Source organism: Bubalus bubalis, chromosome 7 (assembly GCF_019923935.1).
Source record: "Bubalus bubalis isolate 160015118507 breed Murrah chromosome 7, NDDB_SH_1, whole genome shotgun sequence".
In the NCBI taxonomy this organism is placed as follows: Eukaryota; Metazoa; Chordata; class Mammalia; order Artiodactyla; family Bovidae; genus Bubalus; species Bubalus bubalis.
In genome coordinates, this window is record NC_059163.1 from 50,037,199 (window position 1) to 50,054,546 (window position 17,348).

The 17,348-nt window shown below is 35.2% G+C and overlaps 1 protein-coding gene across 8 annotated transcripts in view; it reads left to right on the plus strand.

Annotated features, from left to right (window-relative positions):
* FRYL (FRY like transcription coactivator) overlaps positions 1-17,348 on the plus strand; it is a 264,481-nt gene that overhangs the window by 121,012 nt on the left and 126,121 nt on the right. For all 8 annotated transcript variants that reach the window (XM_044945882.2, XM_025290069.3, XM_025290064.3 and 5 more), the window contains 2 exons: positions 5,302-5,501; positions 15,441-15,494. In XM_044945882.2, the coding sequence (XP_044801817.1) occupies positions 5,302-5,501; positions 15,441-15,494 (254 nt within the window). Of the gene's footprint in view, positions 1-5,301; positions 5,502-15,440; positions 15,495-17,348 lie in introns of those variants that run through there.

Consider the following 17,348-nt stretch of genomic DNA (forward strand, 5'->3'; position numbering starts at 1 on the left):
TCTAGGGCCAGTATCCTGTTTTTCTCCATCCTAAATCTCCTCAGAGTGTACACTTGAGGGGTCTACAGTGGCTGATGGCTTCATAACTACAACTTCCTTTGTTTACTGATAGAGCAGGTGACATTTTTCAACCAGAGTGGTATCTCATCGTTGTCTTAATTTGCATTAGCGTCTTTTCATATGCTTACTTGTCATCTGTATGTCTTCTTTGGTGAGCAGTCTGTTCAGATGTTTTGTCTGTTTTAAAACTGGATAGTTTATCTTCTTATTGCATTTTAAGAATTGTTATATATTTTGGATGCCAGATACGTGTTTTGCAAAGGTTTTCTCCCAGTCTGTGTATTTTCATTCTCTTAACAATATCTTTTGCAGAGCTGAAGTTATTTTAATAAAGCTTCAGTTTATCAATTTTTCTTTCATGGGTCTTGCTTTTAGTGTTGTATCTGTAAAGTCATCACCAAACCCAAGAACTGTTAGATTTTCTCCTTATAGTCTGGGAATTTTATTGTTTTGCATTTCACATTTAGATCTGTGATCCATTTTGAGTTAGTTTTTGTAAAAGATGTAGGTTCTGTGTCTAGATCTATTTATTTTTGTAGTATGCAAATGTCTAGTTATTCCAATACCATTTGTTGAAAATTCTCCGTTTTCCACTGATTGCGTTTGCTCCTTTCTCAGAGATTAGTTTCAGTTGACTCTGTTTGTGTGAGTCTGTTCTCGGCTCTCTATTCTGTCCCACTGATGTCGTCATGTATTCTTCATTAGTAGCACACTGTCTTGTTCACTGTAGCGTTAAAATAAGTCTTGAAGTTGAGTGCTGTCAGTCCTCCAACTTTGTTCTTCTTCAGTATTGTGTTGGCTATTCTGAGTTATTTGCCTCTGCGTGTAAATTTCAGTCAGTGTGTTGATAGCCACAAAATATCTTGCTGGGAAAGGCTTGCTTTTTAAACTAAGAGTTTTGCTTTTGTCTTTTAAAATAGGTATGTTTGACTTTTGGTCTTGTTCAAAAGGCCATTTACCTTATACCTTTTCTTTCTTAGGTCATCATCAACATGTTTATTATTAACCAATATAAGTGAATAATCATTATTATAATAAGAAATTGTGTGGTATTTTGTTACTTTTCTGTATTATATAAATCTCTACATAAATATGTATGTATAAGCTTATGACCAAAGAGTAGTAATTTTTATGTCTAAAGACCTGGCCTTGGGGGTGAGGGTGCTGCGCTCAGTTTTCGTGGACTCCACTGGGGTCTTTTAAAACTACATCTACTCACCCCTACTCATCTTTTTTAGGGCAGCTCAATCACTGAGAGTCACTGAATTTAGAGTTATTGTATAGAGTGTTGCACGTAAGAATATAATGGAGGCAGAAAACAACAAGAACCACTGCTATAAAGTAATGAAACCAAACATGATTCAACTTAGGGTTTTCGTGTCTCTTCTCACATATCTGTTCTCCTTCAATGAATTTAAATTAATCCTATAAGGGAAGAGGAGACTTATGAGCATGAAGAAGGTAATTTTTTTTTTTTTTTTTATGAAACATGCAAAGTACAATGTTATACAGAGCTCGCTATCTAAAAATACCAAACTTCCCTGGTGGTCCAGTAGGTTGAAAATCTTCAATTCAGGGGACATGGGTTCAATCCTTGTCCCACGGAAGATTCCACATTCCTTGGAGCAACTAAGCACATATACCACAGCTACTGAAGCCTGAGCTCCTAGGGCCCCTGCTCTGCAATGAAAAGCCACTGCAATTAGAAGCCCTTGCATTGCAACTAGAGAAAGCCTGCACACAGCAACAAAGGCCCAGCACAATCATAAAAATAATAAATAAATAAATAATTTTCGAAGTGCCATATTTACTTTTTATTTGCACCTTATCTATGAGAATGGAGAAGGAAAATGCTACCCTCTCCACTATTCTGGCCTGGAGAATTCCATGGACTGTATATCCATGGAGTTGCAAAGAGTCTGACACAACTGAGCGACTTTCACACATATCTATGAGAAAGAGTACACAGGCTAGCTTTTAATTTTTATATCTTAATTTTATATATTCATCACTCAGGTCTTGCTTTATTCTTTTTATTGTCAGAGTTTAATAGATTTATATTCCAAGGATGTTTAATATGACATTGGGTTTTTACAACTTGTAATTCAATGCCTAAATTGTGTTAAGAATTACACTCTTAACAGTTATGTCATTATTCTCTAGTAGACATATGTAAAATTTTCAAAAGACTTTAATAGCATGTAGAGAAATAGTACTATTTAGCTTCATAAAATATTTGACTCAAGCAATCTGGTGACATCAGGTTAATCCAGTTATGTAGAAACTAACCTTCTTAACCCTGCTTAGAGTGACTATCCCTTTTTCTTAACTATTAGCAGAATATGAGAAAAATTCACATATCTTAACCAAGCTGAACATTATAGTGAAATACACAATCGGGGGAAACCATTTTGGTACATAAAAAAAGTTATCTAATTTTTATTTATTTTTAAAATATCAGTGAAGTTAAATATTGTTTTTGTGGTTATTGGCTTGTTTTATCTTTTGTAGCTTGTTTCTTCATCGTTTTTGTCCAGTTTTCAGTTCAGGTGTGGGTCTTTTTCTAACTGATTTCATTTTGAGGTAAAACTGATTAACTCTTAAACACTAAAAATTTGATTTTTCTTTCAAGTTGAAGTATTTTGATGTTAGAATGTAATGTGGATATTTAGAAGATAGACCTTTATTTGGAAGATAAATACAAGTTTCCCTAAAACTTCTGGCTAATATTGGCAAATGTCTTGAAAATTCAATTATGATACTTAGGGATATTTATTTATGCTTAACTTATGTTTATGCTTTTTAGGAAGTAGAAGACAGTAATGGTGAGTTATTTGAGAGATCATTTTAACTAAAATTTTTCTTTTTGAGAAGACTTTAAAAGTTAAAATGCATTAAGGTTATACCTCATCAAAGTCTACAGTTCAAGTGCCAAGATCTATTATAGGCTTCTTGTTTAAAACATTTATTATAAAGTTAAAGCCAAAGAAACTTTGTAACTCTCATATGACCTTATGAATCTTAATTACAGGAAGAGATATATTTTGCATCTACTACCATAAGTCAAAAATTTAAAAATGTTTTATCCTCATTTTTAGTCCTAAAATGTAAATTAAAATTCTAGAAACTGAGTAGCCTTTTTGACTATTTTATGATTCTCTACAGCTATCCAACATAATGTGGATATAAAATATAAAGTATTCTTAATAATCCAAAATAAATTTTTTAAATTTAAGATCTTCTTTCCCACAGTGACATTTGTTAATATATCCTCTCCTTTATAATATACAATGTTGGATCATGAAACAGAGTAAACAAACACGTCATTGTTTAAAATAAATGGCATGCACTGTGTTCAAAGGACTGTGAATTTTTATTTTGAACTCTTTTATATGATTTTAGTTCTAGAATACAATATATATTTTAATTTTATGTGATACAAGGATATTTATCTTTTATGCAATATTAACTGTTTATAATAGTCTTTTGATTATTATTATTTTGAAAATATAAGCATCATGCATGACTAATTTGTAATCTTACCATTGGAGGAAAATATTTTGTACTATGCAAAAATGAGTAAACATAGATAATGGATAGGACATGAAAGTAAGCCATTCTTTGGCATTTAGAAGTTCAGTTTTCCAAAAATATTTATTTTTTAAATTTGCAAACGATTTTTTTCTGAAGTGACTGCCCTCACCTGATTTTATATTACTTTCTAGTATTTTCTTTTGGAGTTACCACGGTCACTTTAGATATCTTGACATATCTTATGTTTGGTAGAGTAGGTTTTTTTGTTTTTTTAGTTGACAGAACAATTCCTTAGGAGTTGGGAATGTATTTCTTTAGATTAAATGTACTGTCCTATGGTTATGTAACACACACATGAACAGAAAGTGTTTGAAAAATTGTGTTCTGCTTCCTATTTCAAGGAGGGCGTAATTTCTAGGACAGCATATTGAACGCACAGTCTCTGGAGATCAGGTCAAGGTAGAGAAGTACATTTCTTACAGGTTTCTCCATGGATATTCTAGGCCAAAGGGGATGTCATAAGCTGAAGTTGGAGAATGGGAAGGTCTGTTTGATGCAGCAGGTAGGAAGATCAAGGCAACTGGAGAAGCTGTAGATAAAAGCCAGGTAGGCTGCCCAGGCGTCAAGAAAACAGAACAGGTGCTCTTTTTATGTCACACTTGGTTCAATGTACTGTTTGCCAGGCACAATGTCATCTTGATCTCTCTTTTGAATGATTCAAAGGAAAGTCCTATGAGTCATCGTTAATTGCTTGCTCTCCTGTGAGTAGCCAAGTCCACTAACATCTGACAGACCTTTCTCTCCTGTGCCATCACCATCCTCTTAGCCCAAACTGTGATCATCTCACCTGGATTTTCTGTAGTGGCTCCCCCGATTCTACGTTTGCCCTCATCTAATTCATTCTCCAGAGGAGCCAGGGATCTTTTAAAGAGAAGCCAGATCCTCTTCCTCTCCAAGTCATCACTTTGCACTGAATTTTAATTGCATTGAGAGTAATATCCATTCTCCTTATACAGCTCTAAAACTTTGGTCTCTGACTAATGCTTCTAACTTCATCTCACATCCACCCCTGTTCCATCCCTTGAGCTTCAGCCACACTGGTCCTTTTTTTGTTTTTCAAGCATTCAACTCAACTTTGTACTTTCTGTTCCTGGTGCTTTGCCTTGCTTCCTCTTTTTCATCATTTAGATGTGAGTTCAAATGTAGTTCGCTTTTTCAAATGTGTTTCCAGAGCATTCTCTCCAAAATAGTGTATTTTAACTTCTTAACCTAATTTGCATTTTATTTATTCACACATATTTCCTTCATTGCATACAACTTTGTTTAGAATTCATTCATTCATCCATGACATATTTATTGTATCCCCAGTATATACCAGGCATTGTTCTAAGCACTTGGGATTCATCAGTGAACAAAAAAGACAAAAGAGAGTCTCTGAGCATATAGAATTCACAACAGCAGGGTGAGGAGAAAAATACCACATAATAAATAAATAGTACATAGTAAACATGATATATAATGAAGTTACAGTTATATTGGGCAGTATGTTAGAAGGCAACAAGTGCAATAGAAAAAATAGAGTCTGGTAATACAGATTGGGAGATCTGGTTGGAGTTTAGGGGCAGGATGCATATTAAACCAGGTGGTTATGGTTGGCCTAATTGAGTTGATTATTAAAGTAGAGTTCTTTTGTTTCTTTTATTTTAGCTTCAGCACCAGTCAGCAAAGTGAATAAGTATTGCACTTCTTCCAACTCTCATTCTACTTTGGGGAAAAAGAATATCATCATGTCAAGCATTACAATTGACCCAGATGTCAAGCCTGGTGAATATGTCATCAAGAGCCTCTTTGCAGAATTTGCTGTTCAAGCTGAAAAGAAAATTGAGGTTGTAATGGCTGAACCCTTGGTGAGTAGAGCTGACCTATAAACCTGAAATCTTTTCTTGCCTTAACCATTATATTATAGATTTTCCAAAGAAAATGACATAGTTGAAAAATATTAAAGGAAGCCAATCTGAAAGGGTGTATACTATATAATTCCAGCTATATGACATTCTGGAAAAGACAAAGCTATGGAGACAGTAAAAGATCAGTGGTTGCCAGAGGTTGGGCAGGGGTAGAGGTGGGATGAATAGGCAGACACAGGATTTTTAGGGCAGTGAATATGTCCTGTATGATACTGTAATGGTGATATTCATCATCATAGGGATATCCAAACCCATAGAATTTACAACACCTGTTGTGAACCATAGTGCAGTCTATAGAGTTTACATCATTAGGATGTGTCAGTTTTGAATACGCCCCTCTAGTGCACATGTTGATAATGGTAGGGGCTATGCATGTGTGGGCACAGGGGAAAACAGTAAATCTGTTCTTCTGCTCAGTTACGCTATGAACCTAAAACTACTCTAAAAAATAATGTCTTAAAAAAAAATAAAGGGATAGGTGATAAAAAGTGGTCATCTAAAAAGCTGTAATGACTCTAGAATACACTTAGATGAGTTACTGCAGGTAACAAAAGGACAAAAATGATTTCACCAAGGGGAGTTATTGAGACAGATAAAACATATGAGAAAATGAAAGGAAATCTAGAATATTCTGTGAGTTGGTGATATGACAATAGCCAAACTTAAAACAAGTAAACAGCTTTGAATTTACAGTACATGAGGATACTTAAAAGCATGAGGAGCTCTACTTATGAGGAAGAAGGAAGGAAAAAGAACAAGAACAAAGGTTTGGGTTGGATTCTAAAGAATTGTGATGACTGTTTTATGATAGATAAACAGTGGTGGGACAACAAGGAGAACAGACGAAAGGTGGAGACTATTTAGCTGTTGTATAAGTCCACACTGAAATGAAAAGAGTCTTGAACTAGGGCATTAGCAGTGGAAAAAAGTGAGATAAATAACAAAAGCAGAATCAGTAGAACTTGATGCACAATTAAAATGGAATAGGTGTTTTGAGTGAACATGAAGGGTTAAAGATTTTTTGAAGTGTTCGAAAAGATGGTAGTGTGTTTACCTCGGTAAAGAAAACAAGACTTTTATTGGGATAGTAAGGATGATTAAGATGTTTGTGTATGTTAAGCTTGAGCTACTAGCAATCTAGACCATGTGGAATTATTTGGTAGCTGGAAATTCTTTTGGGGAATTTGCAGGAAACATAGATTTTGGCATCATCCACATGAGGGTGATGATTGAAGCCAAAACAGCAGATGATGGCATCATGGGAAAGAAACTATAGAATGGCATTATTATTGTCAAATAATAGACACAGAGTACAGTGAACACTGGGGAACAGGTTATGGACCTGGAAGTTAAATAGCCTGAGAACCGTTTCTGCAGGGTGAAGTAACTTTAGAAAGTAACTCTTGGGGTTTGAAGGGAACAGATATGTGATGAATCAAGAGCATGTTGGTAGATTACAAGTTGGGTGGTGATAATGAAGATGGAGGTAGAGGATGTAACAGCTGAAATGTATTTATTCCTTACATAACTGAATTAGAGATAGATGTGCACCACTATTTTGAGACCCAAAGGGTCTGTTACTTGTCTGAGGCCCAAAGCCAATAAGCAGCAGAGCACAGAGTTAGGCTTAACTCAACCTGCTGTCCTTTCTCAGAAGGAAGGAAGAAAGGAAGGGGAGAGAATAAAGATGACCTAAGAAAGGAGGGAAGAAGAAGGAAATATATGTTCTTAATTTTCTTAGTTAAGTAGGACTTACTGCTCATACTGTGAAGGTCTGTGGGTGGGGTGCCTGCAAGCATCGAGTTTCTTTCTGATCTTTAAATAGAGGACACTACTCTGAGGAAAGGATCTATGAAATCATGTATTTGAGGTTTAAGAAATAATAGTACATAAAAGATCATTAACTAAAATGTATATTTCAGAACTGTACATCTCATTATTAATATATTTAGTTTAGTCATTTCATGATTGCTTTCTGCATTCAGTTCAGTTCAGTTCAGTCACTCAGTCGTGTCCGACTCTTTGCGACCCCATGAATCGCAGCACGCCAGGCCTCCCTGTCCATCAATATTTATGTCAATGTGTATATATATATATATATATATATATATATATTTATATTTATACAAATGTATGTATAACATGTATATAATATAAAATTCTGTTTTAAAAATTAGGATTATGAGAGTTTATAGATATGAAATAGTGCTTATAAGGTTTAATTAGAAAGGTACTTACTCTATAAAATGTTATTTTCTTCATCCATGGTCTGTGAATTACATGTTAGATTGCTTTACTGGCTTACTTAAATAGCATACAGTCAGAAAGGAAACCACTTTTAAAAGATAGATTAAAAAAAGGCTTATGGAGCATGATGATTATAGTTGATAATACTATATTGTTTAACTGAAAGTTGCTAAGAAAGTCGAATTTGTGTTCTCACTAAAAACAAAAAAGAAAGAAAGAAAAAGTGAATATGTGAGGTGATGGATGTTTTAATTAACTTGATAGTGGGAATCCTTTCAGAGTATATATGTATTTATCACCTTGTATACTTGAAATATATACACCTTTATTTACTCATATATCTCAATACAAACTTATAGAAAAGTAGAAATTATAGTATAATGACCCCTCTAGACCCATCACTTGGCTTCGACAGTTTGCAACATATACAGCACATTTTAAAAGCTCTTTTCCTATTTTATAAAATGTTTTATAAACAGCATGATGTAGTATGGTCCTAACAGCTCTAAAATGTCTTGTTGTCTTAAAGGAATTTCAATTTTGAAATATAAAAGTCTTGAGAGTAACATAATTAAAAGAATGTGAGTGAAATTACCTACTTTGAATGAGTCTATAATATAGCAATTTTATAACTTGTTCTTTCCTTTTTCTACCAATGCTAGTATTACTGACCTAACTCAGGGTCAGATTCTGTCATATTAGACCATTGCATTAGCCTTCTAACCAATCAAGTAGTAGTCCATCACCTTTCCATTTTCCTTGTTCTCACCAAACTGTTCCTCATCTACAACACAAATATCAGTATCATCACCTTCTTGCTTTAGAATTCTTGCTTCCTTTTCATTCCTATGTATTAAATTCAAGTTCTTGGGGGGGTCATTTCAGCCTCTTCAAAGCCTTGTTATAGTTTGTATAATGTTTCTTGATTCTCCTATCCTGATGTATGCTGTGACAAAAATATTGGCTTAAAAGTATCCTCTATATATTCTGTTGTTCTGATGTATTTGTTTTTATTTTTCTCTGGATCTAAAATGCTTTGAACTCCTCTGTTTTTAAACCTCTGCTCATCCTTCCAGCTTCCCACGTGTCCCTTCTAACATAGTGATCCTTCCTTAAGCTAAATGAGTCTATGTTTTACCATAGTTATTTTGTTCACACTCCTAGATTCTGACGTGGTCATATTATGGTTTATGGTTTACATTAAAAGATCTTTTATTAAAGAACTGTTTATCTTTACTGATGTGAGCTACTTGATACCAGGAACCAGGTCTCTCTTCTTGTACCTGCAGCACTAACCTTGGTGGTAGGCTCTTAGTAAAAGCTTGTCGTATAAATTGAACTTATTCTTGAGAACACTGCTGTGGCCTGCACCCTTATTTTCCTTCTGACAAAGCACAGTATCATTGTGTTAGCCAGAGCTTCTAATATTTCTTTCAGAATAGACTGATGCTGACTGTATTTTATTCATTCATTTAACAGTTCATTTCAGAAACCCCCACTATGTAATTTAAAGTGAGATTATTGAGTTATAGTGGGTAGTGCTCAGGATTCCATTGAAAAATAGGTGTTTCTACCCCATCATCACATTTAAGAGAGAAGAGACATTCCTTCCTTCTCCTTCTGACACCCCAGGAAAATACACAAATGTTGTAGACTCTGGCGGCTCAGGACAAACACTGGCTGAGAAAATCCCCATCATATTTTATAGATTTTACCACCGACACTCCTATGTGTGCGTGCTAAGTTGCTTCAGTTATGTCCGACTCTGTGCGACCCCATGGACTGTAGCCCGCCAGGCTCCTCTGTACATGGAATTTTCTAGGCAAGAATACTGGAGTGGGTTGCCATTTCCTCCTCCAGGGGATCTTCCCAACCCAGGGACTGAACCTGTATCTCTTCTATCTCCTGCATTGGCCACTTACCATTCATACCACCACATCCTATGTACCAGCATAATTTCTTCCTGTCTAAATCAGATCTCTGCCAGCTTTGTTTCATTTATGTCCAAATCTGAGTAGATGGTGTATCATCTACCCAGCATTATGATTAGATAATGAAAATACGTTATAGCCTCAGATGCATTTATTGTGATCTCATTTGTTTTGAAATGTATTTTGTACCCTTTCCAGTAATAAACTGCTGTTCAAGATGACTCTCTCGAGTTCTTGAATGAAATTCTCATTCTGTTTTAAAGACAATAGCATCCGCAAATTGTTACATACAAGGAGCCTAACGTGTCTCATGGTCAGATGGACAGTAGGTTACATGGAAACTTAGAAGCACCCATGTGAAAAACTTCTGTTAAAAGAATTTAATCAACCACTAAAATGAGAGAACTGGCCTTTTCATTTTCATATTAGAACTCATAATAAAAGGAAATTAAGAAAGCTGAAAGATTCAAAGGTTAGCTGAGCTTGACTTCAGCCATGATTTCATTTTCATCTTGGAAGATTCAAAAAGGAAGGGCAACCATTGATTAAAATTTCAGCTTGCAAGCAATGTAATCCAATACCTTAGGTTTCTTTATTCCTAAAAAGAGGTAGATCAATCCTGGATAATTGATCCAGGCACATTTGTGCTTATTTGTTACTGTTATTAGATTGCCAGTGACCTATAAAGAAGATGGGGAAAAGGGCTTTAACCAATCACCTGCTACTATAGACTGTATGTATTTAGTTTAGGACCAGCATTTTTACAACTGCACTATCCACTGTTTTTTTGATGGTATTAAATATCTTTGTATTTTAAAGAGTTTCTGGTCTCGCATTTTTCTGTTAGTTTCCCCCCTTCTCCTCACATGTTTATTGTTACATGGTATATATTATTTACTATGATTGAGGCATTGAACAGCTGATTGGAAGCCCCACCTTCGTGGAGGGGCCTTTTTGACTGTGGTCTTTAGCATGTAGTCATCTGAACCATCAATGTCAGCTCTTTAGCTGGGAACTAGTCAGAATCTCCTGAGAGGGGTGCTTCAGTAGCCCAAATGAGAAGGTTTAGGCTTGGCTACTAACATTCAGGGGATATAGAGGCAGAAGATAACTAGTTTTTTTTTTTTTTTAATATTAGCATATACTTTTTCACTTAAAGTCCCTGTCTTCAGGATGATACCATGTCTTCAAGTGTAGAATCTCCCAGGTGACATCTCTATTTTGTTCTTTGCTAAGAAGGGCAATTCCTCTATGTGCAGGATGGAGAGACGGCCAACTTGCTAAGTAAGAGTAGGTGAAGGGAGTGAGAGGTAGGGTTTAAACTTTTCCTAAACATTCAACCAACCTCTTTTTGGTTTTTGTTTTCTCTTTTTAATAAAAAGCCTATAAAAGAGGTCAATACAGTGCCAGCCCTCTTATTTTTTTAATTTTTTGGATGCTCTGAGTCTCCATTGTGGCACGCAGGCTTTTTCTCTAGTTGTGGCACATGGGTTTAGCTGCCCCGCAGCATGTGGGGTCTCAGATCCCCTACTAGGGATTGAGCCTGTGTCCCTGTGTTGCAAGATGGATTCTTAACCACTGGACCACCAGGGAAATCCCTCAACATTCTTATTTTAACTTCACCTTCATCCACACTTTCATAGTACTGAAGTCCTCCAATTCCTGAGCCTTTGGGGAATTCCAAGGTACAGACTGGATTATCTTTTCCCCACTTTGCATGGCAAGCTCAGTCCCTTCCCTCTGATTGTGACTCAGATGTCATCTTCTCAGTGGTCATTAGGAAGTCCCCACCTCCACTGCAGCTTCCTATCCTAAAGTCAAAGATAATATATATATTTTTTGCTCTATCATTGGACTTTTAAATCTACAATGATAAGGATTGTTTAGTAGGAGAGAAGGCCATGTTTAGTTGCAGATTATTGAAATATTTCAGTATCATTGTTACACTGTCAAAAGTTTTTCAGTAAGCCCTCTTGCTTTCCCTGGAAGCTACATGTTGCTGCTGGTACTCTGCACACAGATACTAGTTAAAGGGTCAAATTAGAGTATAAGGGATTGTGAACTTTAGATTCATTATTAGTATATTCTATTATTTTGAAATAATGACATTATAAAAAGTGGAAATAGTTTTAAAGGTTATGTAATAAAAATAGTGATCCTTTCATTTTTTTATCAATGTAATCACTGTCCATAGTTTTAGTTTACTATTTTTCATGTCTGTTATTTATCAATCTCTGTAGCACTTTCCACCTTTAAAAAAGAAAAAACACAGCCATGAGATTTTATATACATATATTTTTTCTGTACCTATTTTTATTTAAAAAATCAGAGATTGTTCTATTGTCAGCCCATATGTATTTGTCTCATTCTTTCTAACAGTTGAATATTACTTCACTTAGAGAAAGTACTATAAATGTTTGTATACCACTCTCTATGGATAAGCTGTTTGGGACTTACCCCAATTTGAGGCCATTGCAAAAAAGATAGTGTACTGTTAGTTGCTCAGTCCTGTCCCAGTCTTTTCGATCTCATGGACTGTAGCTCACCAGGCTCCTCTGTCCATGGAATTCTCCAGGCAAGAATACTGGAGTGGATTGCCATTCCCTTCTCCAGAGGATCTTCCTGACCCAGGGATTGAACCCAGGTCTCCTGTGTTGCAGGCAGCCTCTTTACTGTTTGAGCTACCAGGAAGACAACAGCAGAAAAAGATAGTACAATAAATATTCTTATACATAAGTCTTTGCATTCATCTATATGTAAATATAGAGAATAATTTGGTCTATGGCCATAGCACTCTGAATGCACCCAGATCTCATCTGATCTCAGAAGCTAAGCAGGATCGGGCCCAGTTAGTACTTGGATGGGAGAATAACTTGTATTCTTTTTACTTGTCATGTTAATTGGTTGCAGATACTATAAGCATGTTTTTAAATTGTTTATCTTTTCAAAGTCTCATATTGAAAGTACATCTGCTTGAGCAATGATTAGGCTGTCCTCAACCATATTATAATCAAACTGAGAGGTTAATACAAATTCCTTGATTAGTAATCTGTATTTAGTGCAGTACACTTCAGTTTAGTTCAGTCACTCAGTCGTATCCGACTCTTTGAGACCCCATGGACTGCAGCACGCCAGGCCTCCCTGTGCATCACCAACTCCTGGAGTTTACTCAAACTCATGTCCATTGAGTCTGTGGTACCATCCAGCCATCTCATCCTCTGTCGTCCCCTTCTCCTCCTGCCTTCAATCTTTCCCAGCATCAGGGTCTTTTCCAATGAGTCAATTCTTCACATCAGGTGGCCAAAGTATTGGAGTTTCAGCTTTAGCATCAGTCCTTCCAGTGAATATTCAGGACTGATTTCCTTTAGGATGGACTGGTTGGCTCTCCTTGGAGTCCAAGGGACTCTGAAGAGTTTTCTCCAACACCACAGTTCAAAAGCATCAGTTCTTTGGTGCTCACCTTTCTTTATAGTCCAGCTCTCACATCCACACATGACTACTAGAAAAACCATAGCTTTGACTAGATGGACCTTTGGCAAAGTAGTGTCTCTGCTTTTTAATATGCTGTCTAGGTTGGTCATAACTTTTCTTCCAAGGAGCAAGCATCTTTTAATTTCATGGCTGCAGTCACCATCTGCAGTGATTTTGGAGTCCAAGAAATTAATGTTTTTAACTGATAGTGACGTGAGTATTTCACATTCAAACATCATTTCTGAGTTCTTATTATGTAAAAAACAGCTAACTCTCACTTTTTGGTTTAGGGAAAACTCTGTGAGGGTATCAAATGTTCAGAAATCTTTGAGAAAGTGTGAGTTTATTGAAAAATGAAAAATGTTGAGTATAAGAAAACAGTGTGAGTGTTTCTGGAAAAGTTAATTGCTCTCTTTGAGTCTTCTTAGTCATTACTTTATAGTATAAATGCCTTATGGGGTAATGAACTATGTAGATCAGCATTCCTCAAAATATTACTGAAAACCTTTCAATTTAGTATTACAGTGAAAGAGGGATCAGGTGAGGGGGATCAAGTAAGTCAAGTAAGTTGGGAAGAAACAGCTTATTCTCTCTTCTACACCACCCCTAGCCCAGGTTTTAAATATACAATTCGCATTAGGATAGCTCAGTAATTTTCAAACTTTTAGATACTTACAGAAGCAGTGTTCTCTTGAACTTGCTGTGAGACTTACAACTAGTTAATTGGGCATATATATATTATTGGACAGTATCATTATCATGTTGCATGTTTATTGTGCATAGTAGTTGGGTTTAGAGATAGAAGACTTGTCTGCAAGATAATTACCAAAGTGTGCTTAGCATTTAAGGACTCAAGTGCCAAGGACATACCAAAAATCTTTTGCCTATTAAGAAAGTCAAGCACCATAAAACCAAAATTGAAAGAGACACATGTATACCATTGTTCACTGCAGCACTATTTACAATAGCTAGAACACGGAAGCAACCTAGATGTCCATCGATGTATGAATGGATAAAGAAGTTGTGGTATATATACACAATGGAATATTACTCAGCCACAAAAGGAACACATTTGAGTCAGTTCTAATGAGGTGGATGAACCTAGAACCTATTATACAGAGTGAAGTGAGGTCAGAAAGAAAAAGATAAATACTGTATTCTAACAAATATATATGGAATCTAGAAAAATGGTACTGAAGAATTTATTTACAGGGCAACAGTGGAGAAACAGACATAGAGAACAGACTTATGGACATGGGGAGAGGGGAGAAGGGGGTGAGATGTATGGAAAGAGTAACATGGAAACTTACATTACCATATGTAAAATAGATAGCCAACGGGAATTTGCTGTATGGCTCAAGAAACTCAAACAGGGGCTCTGTATCAACCTAGAGGGGTGGGATGGGGAGGAAGTTTCAAAAGGGCGGGGATATATGTATACCTATGGCTGATTCATGTTGAGGTTTGACAGAAAACAGCAAAATTGTATAAAGCAATTATCCTTCAATAAAAATAAATTAATAAAAAGAAAGTCAAGCAACATAAAATTCAAGTATTTTACCAACTCCAATTAAATTAGTTAGAAACATGATTCTCTGGTAGTTAGATTAGGAATTTTTACATTTCAGTGACAAATATGTTTGTGAGTTTATTTTCATGAAGGTGAGTCATAAATGAGAGAAGGAAATTGGGACTCTTGGATAGATAGGCTTCAGAATATACATACTTCTAAATTCCAGTTTTTCTCTAAATTCTAAAATTCTAAATTTAAAATTCTAAAAATTCTAAATTCTCTCTAAATTTCTAAATTCCAGTTGAAGAATGGCACTGGTTTTTTATGATACATATTTCAGGTAAAAATTCAATAAGAAAGCCTAATGTAGAAAGTTTAGAAAATTATCATAAAGAATCTCAATAAAAGAATCAGTTGTAATAGATTTGAACATAATCTGAGACACCTCTCACATTCAGTAAGTTAAATAATTCTATGTGGAATAGGAAGCAAGAAAAGTAGATAGTAAGGCTGACAGAAAGGGTCACGCTGTGTATGCTCTTCTAAATTAAATTAATTAAATTTTGTTTGTATTAGCACATCAGCACCTTTCCTTAAAACTAATTAATTACAAAAGAAAATCTAATTACAAAGAAAGCAAAACCAACTTACAAATCTCAACTGTTTAATATATGTAAAATTTCTAATATTTTGCATATACTTTTTTTTCAATTGTAGGAGAAGCCATTATCTAGATCTCTTCAGAGGGGTGAAGATCTTCAGTTTGACCAGGTATACCAGTGTGTTTTTGTTTTTTTTTTTTTTCCTTTTTTTTTCCTGAAAAGAAAATGTTTATCCTAACAGTCTGATCCAAATACATATACACCCAGTATTAAGAAATTTCTATATTTTGTTTAGTGGCCCTATATATTGTTATACACTAGATTCTGTCTGGAGCTGATAGTCTGTTTTTTATAAATATATACATATATTTTATACACACACACACAAAGATACCTGACTAAGGACCAAACCCAGGCTACCAGCGTGGAAGCATGGCATGCTAACCACTGGACTGCCATGGAATTCCTTGGTAGTTTGTTTTTTAACAAAACAAATAGAATGAGTTATGAGCTGTGAACTTTATTGAATTCTGTTTATTAAGTATTTTAAAACTTTGCTTTTCATTGGTACTCTCTTTACTATGCCCTTTGAAGATTTTCAGAAGGTTTCCAATTATATCCCTCAATCTTTCCTTGTATACAATTTTATATATTTGACTTCTTAATTTAACATTTACTGTTTTTCCTGTTGGGGCTTCAGAACCTTTATATTGAAGCATCTAGCCTGGTTTTCTCTCTTTCCACCCTGTTCTAAAGGCAGAGCCAGAGACAAGGACTTGGTTCTAGAAAGAGATTCTAGGGAGGAGACTTGAGAGAGTGATGCAGGGAAAAGGAAGAACTGATAGAGATCACCGCTTTGGGCACTAGGGGTTCATTCCATTCTGAGAGCTATCGAGAATGTTGCCCATACTCATCTGTCTGAAGAATGGAGGGCTGCAGCATTTATCTGCAGTTCCCTCTGCAGTAGTTGTGGGTTGTCCTAGGAGGCATTGACTACACCCCATACTCAAACTTGTAGCTGTGCTTGTGCAAAGATCAAGGTGAGTGCCTGTGTTAGAAAGCCAAAGGAGCTTAAAAAGAAAATATACAATGGCCAACCCCCCGACCCCAAAATAATCCCCAAACCAGAAATCTTTATAAAGAATACTAATATCTAAAATTTAGTGGTATTTTTCTAATGTCAGTTCTTTCCTCTTGCTAATATTGAATATTTGATCAAGTGTTATTTTTATCATAATTATATTTGCTCAATAATTATTTCATTATATACTGATTGTCTGCAAAGCTCAATAACCGAGATCAGCTTTCTGTTGCCACCTAATATTCCTGAGCTACTTTTCTCATAATAAGGTATCTAGGAAATAGAAGTTAATGCTCATGTTAGTCTGCTTGATTAGATAGAGATGACTGGTTAGAATTACTTGGTGGAGGCTTACCAAAATACTGTGTTTCTGGATCCTGCTGCAGTTCTGCTGACCAAGACTGGTGCTCTGGCACCTGTATTTTACAATAGCTCCCTAGGTGATTCTGATGCATACACTTAGTAAATAGCTGCTGGTCTAAGAAGAAGCTATAAATAAGAAGGCTTTTGTTATGGTAATAATAAGATCACTTCATACAGCCCTTTTCAAATCTTAATGCCATTACAGAAGATACTTAATACTAGTTATTATTAATGTGTTACTAATATTTTAATAACTAAAGTTATTATTAATGTATTACTACTATATTTAAATAATCTTGAATCTATTTAACTAATGATGAATGAATGATCAGAATTTGAAACTTATTAAGCCATATTTTAAGGAAATTTCCATTTCTTTTCTTATGTAAATGATTAATAAAACTAAATTATCATGCCCAGTAGCTTGATTCTTTTTTACAATAAAAGTTATGTGTGAAATAAACTGCTTTTATATATTTACAGTAGCAGATGATGTTAGTTCCTTCTTTAAATATTAAGAGATTTCCTTTGATAGTATTCATTGTTAATGAAATATAAAATTTCAAAATGCTTAAATAA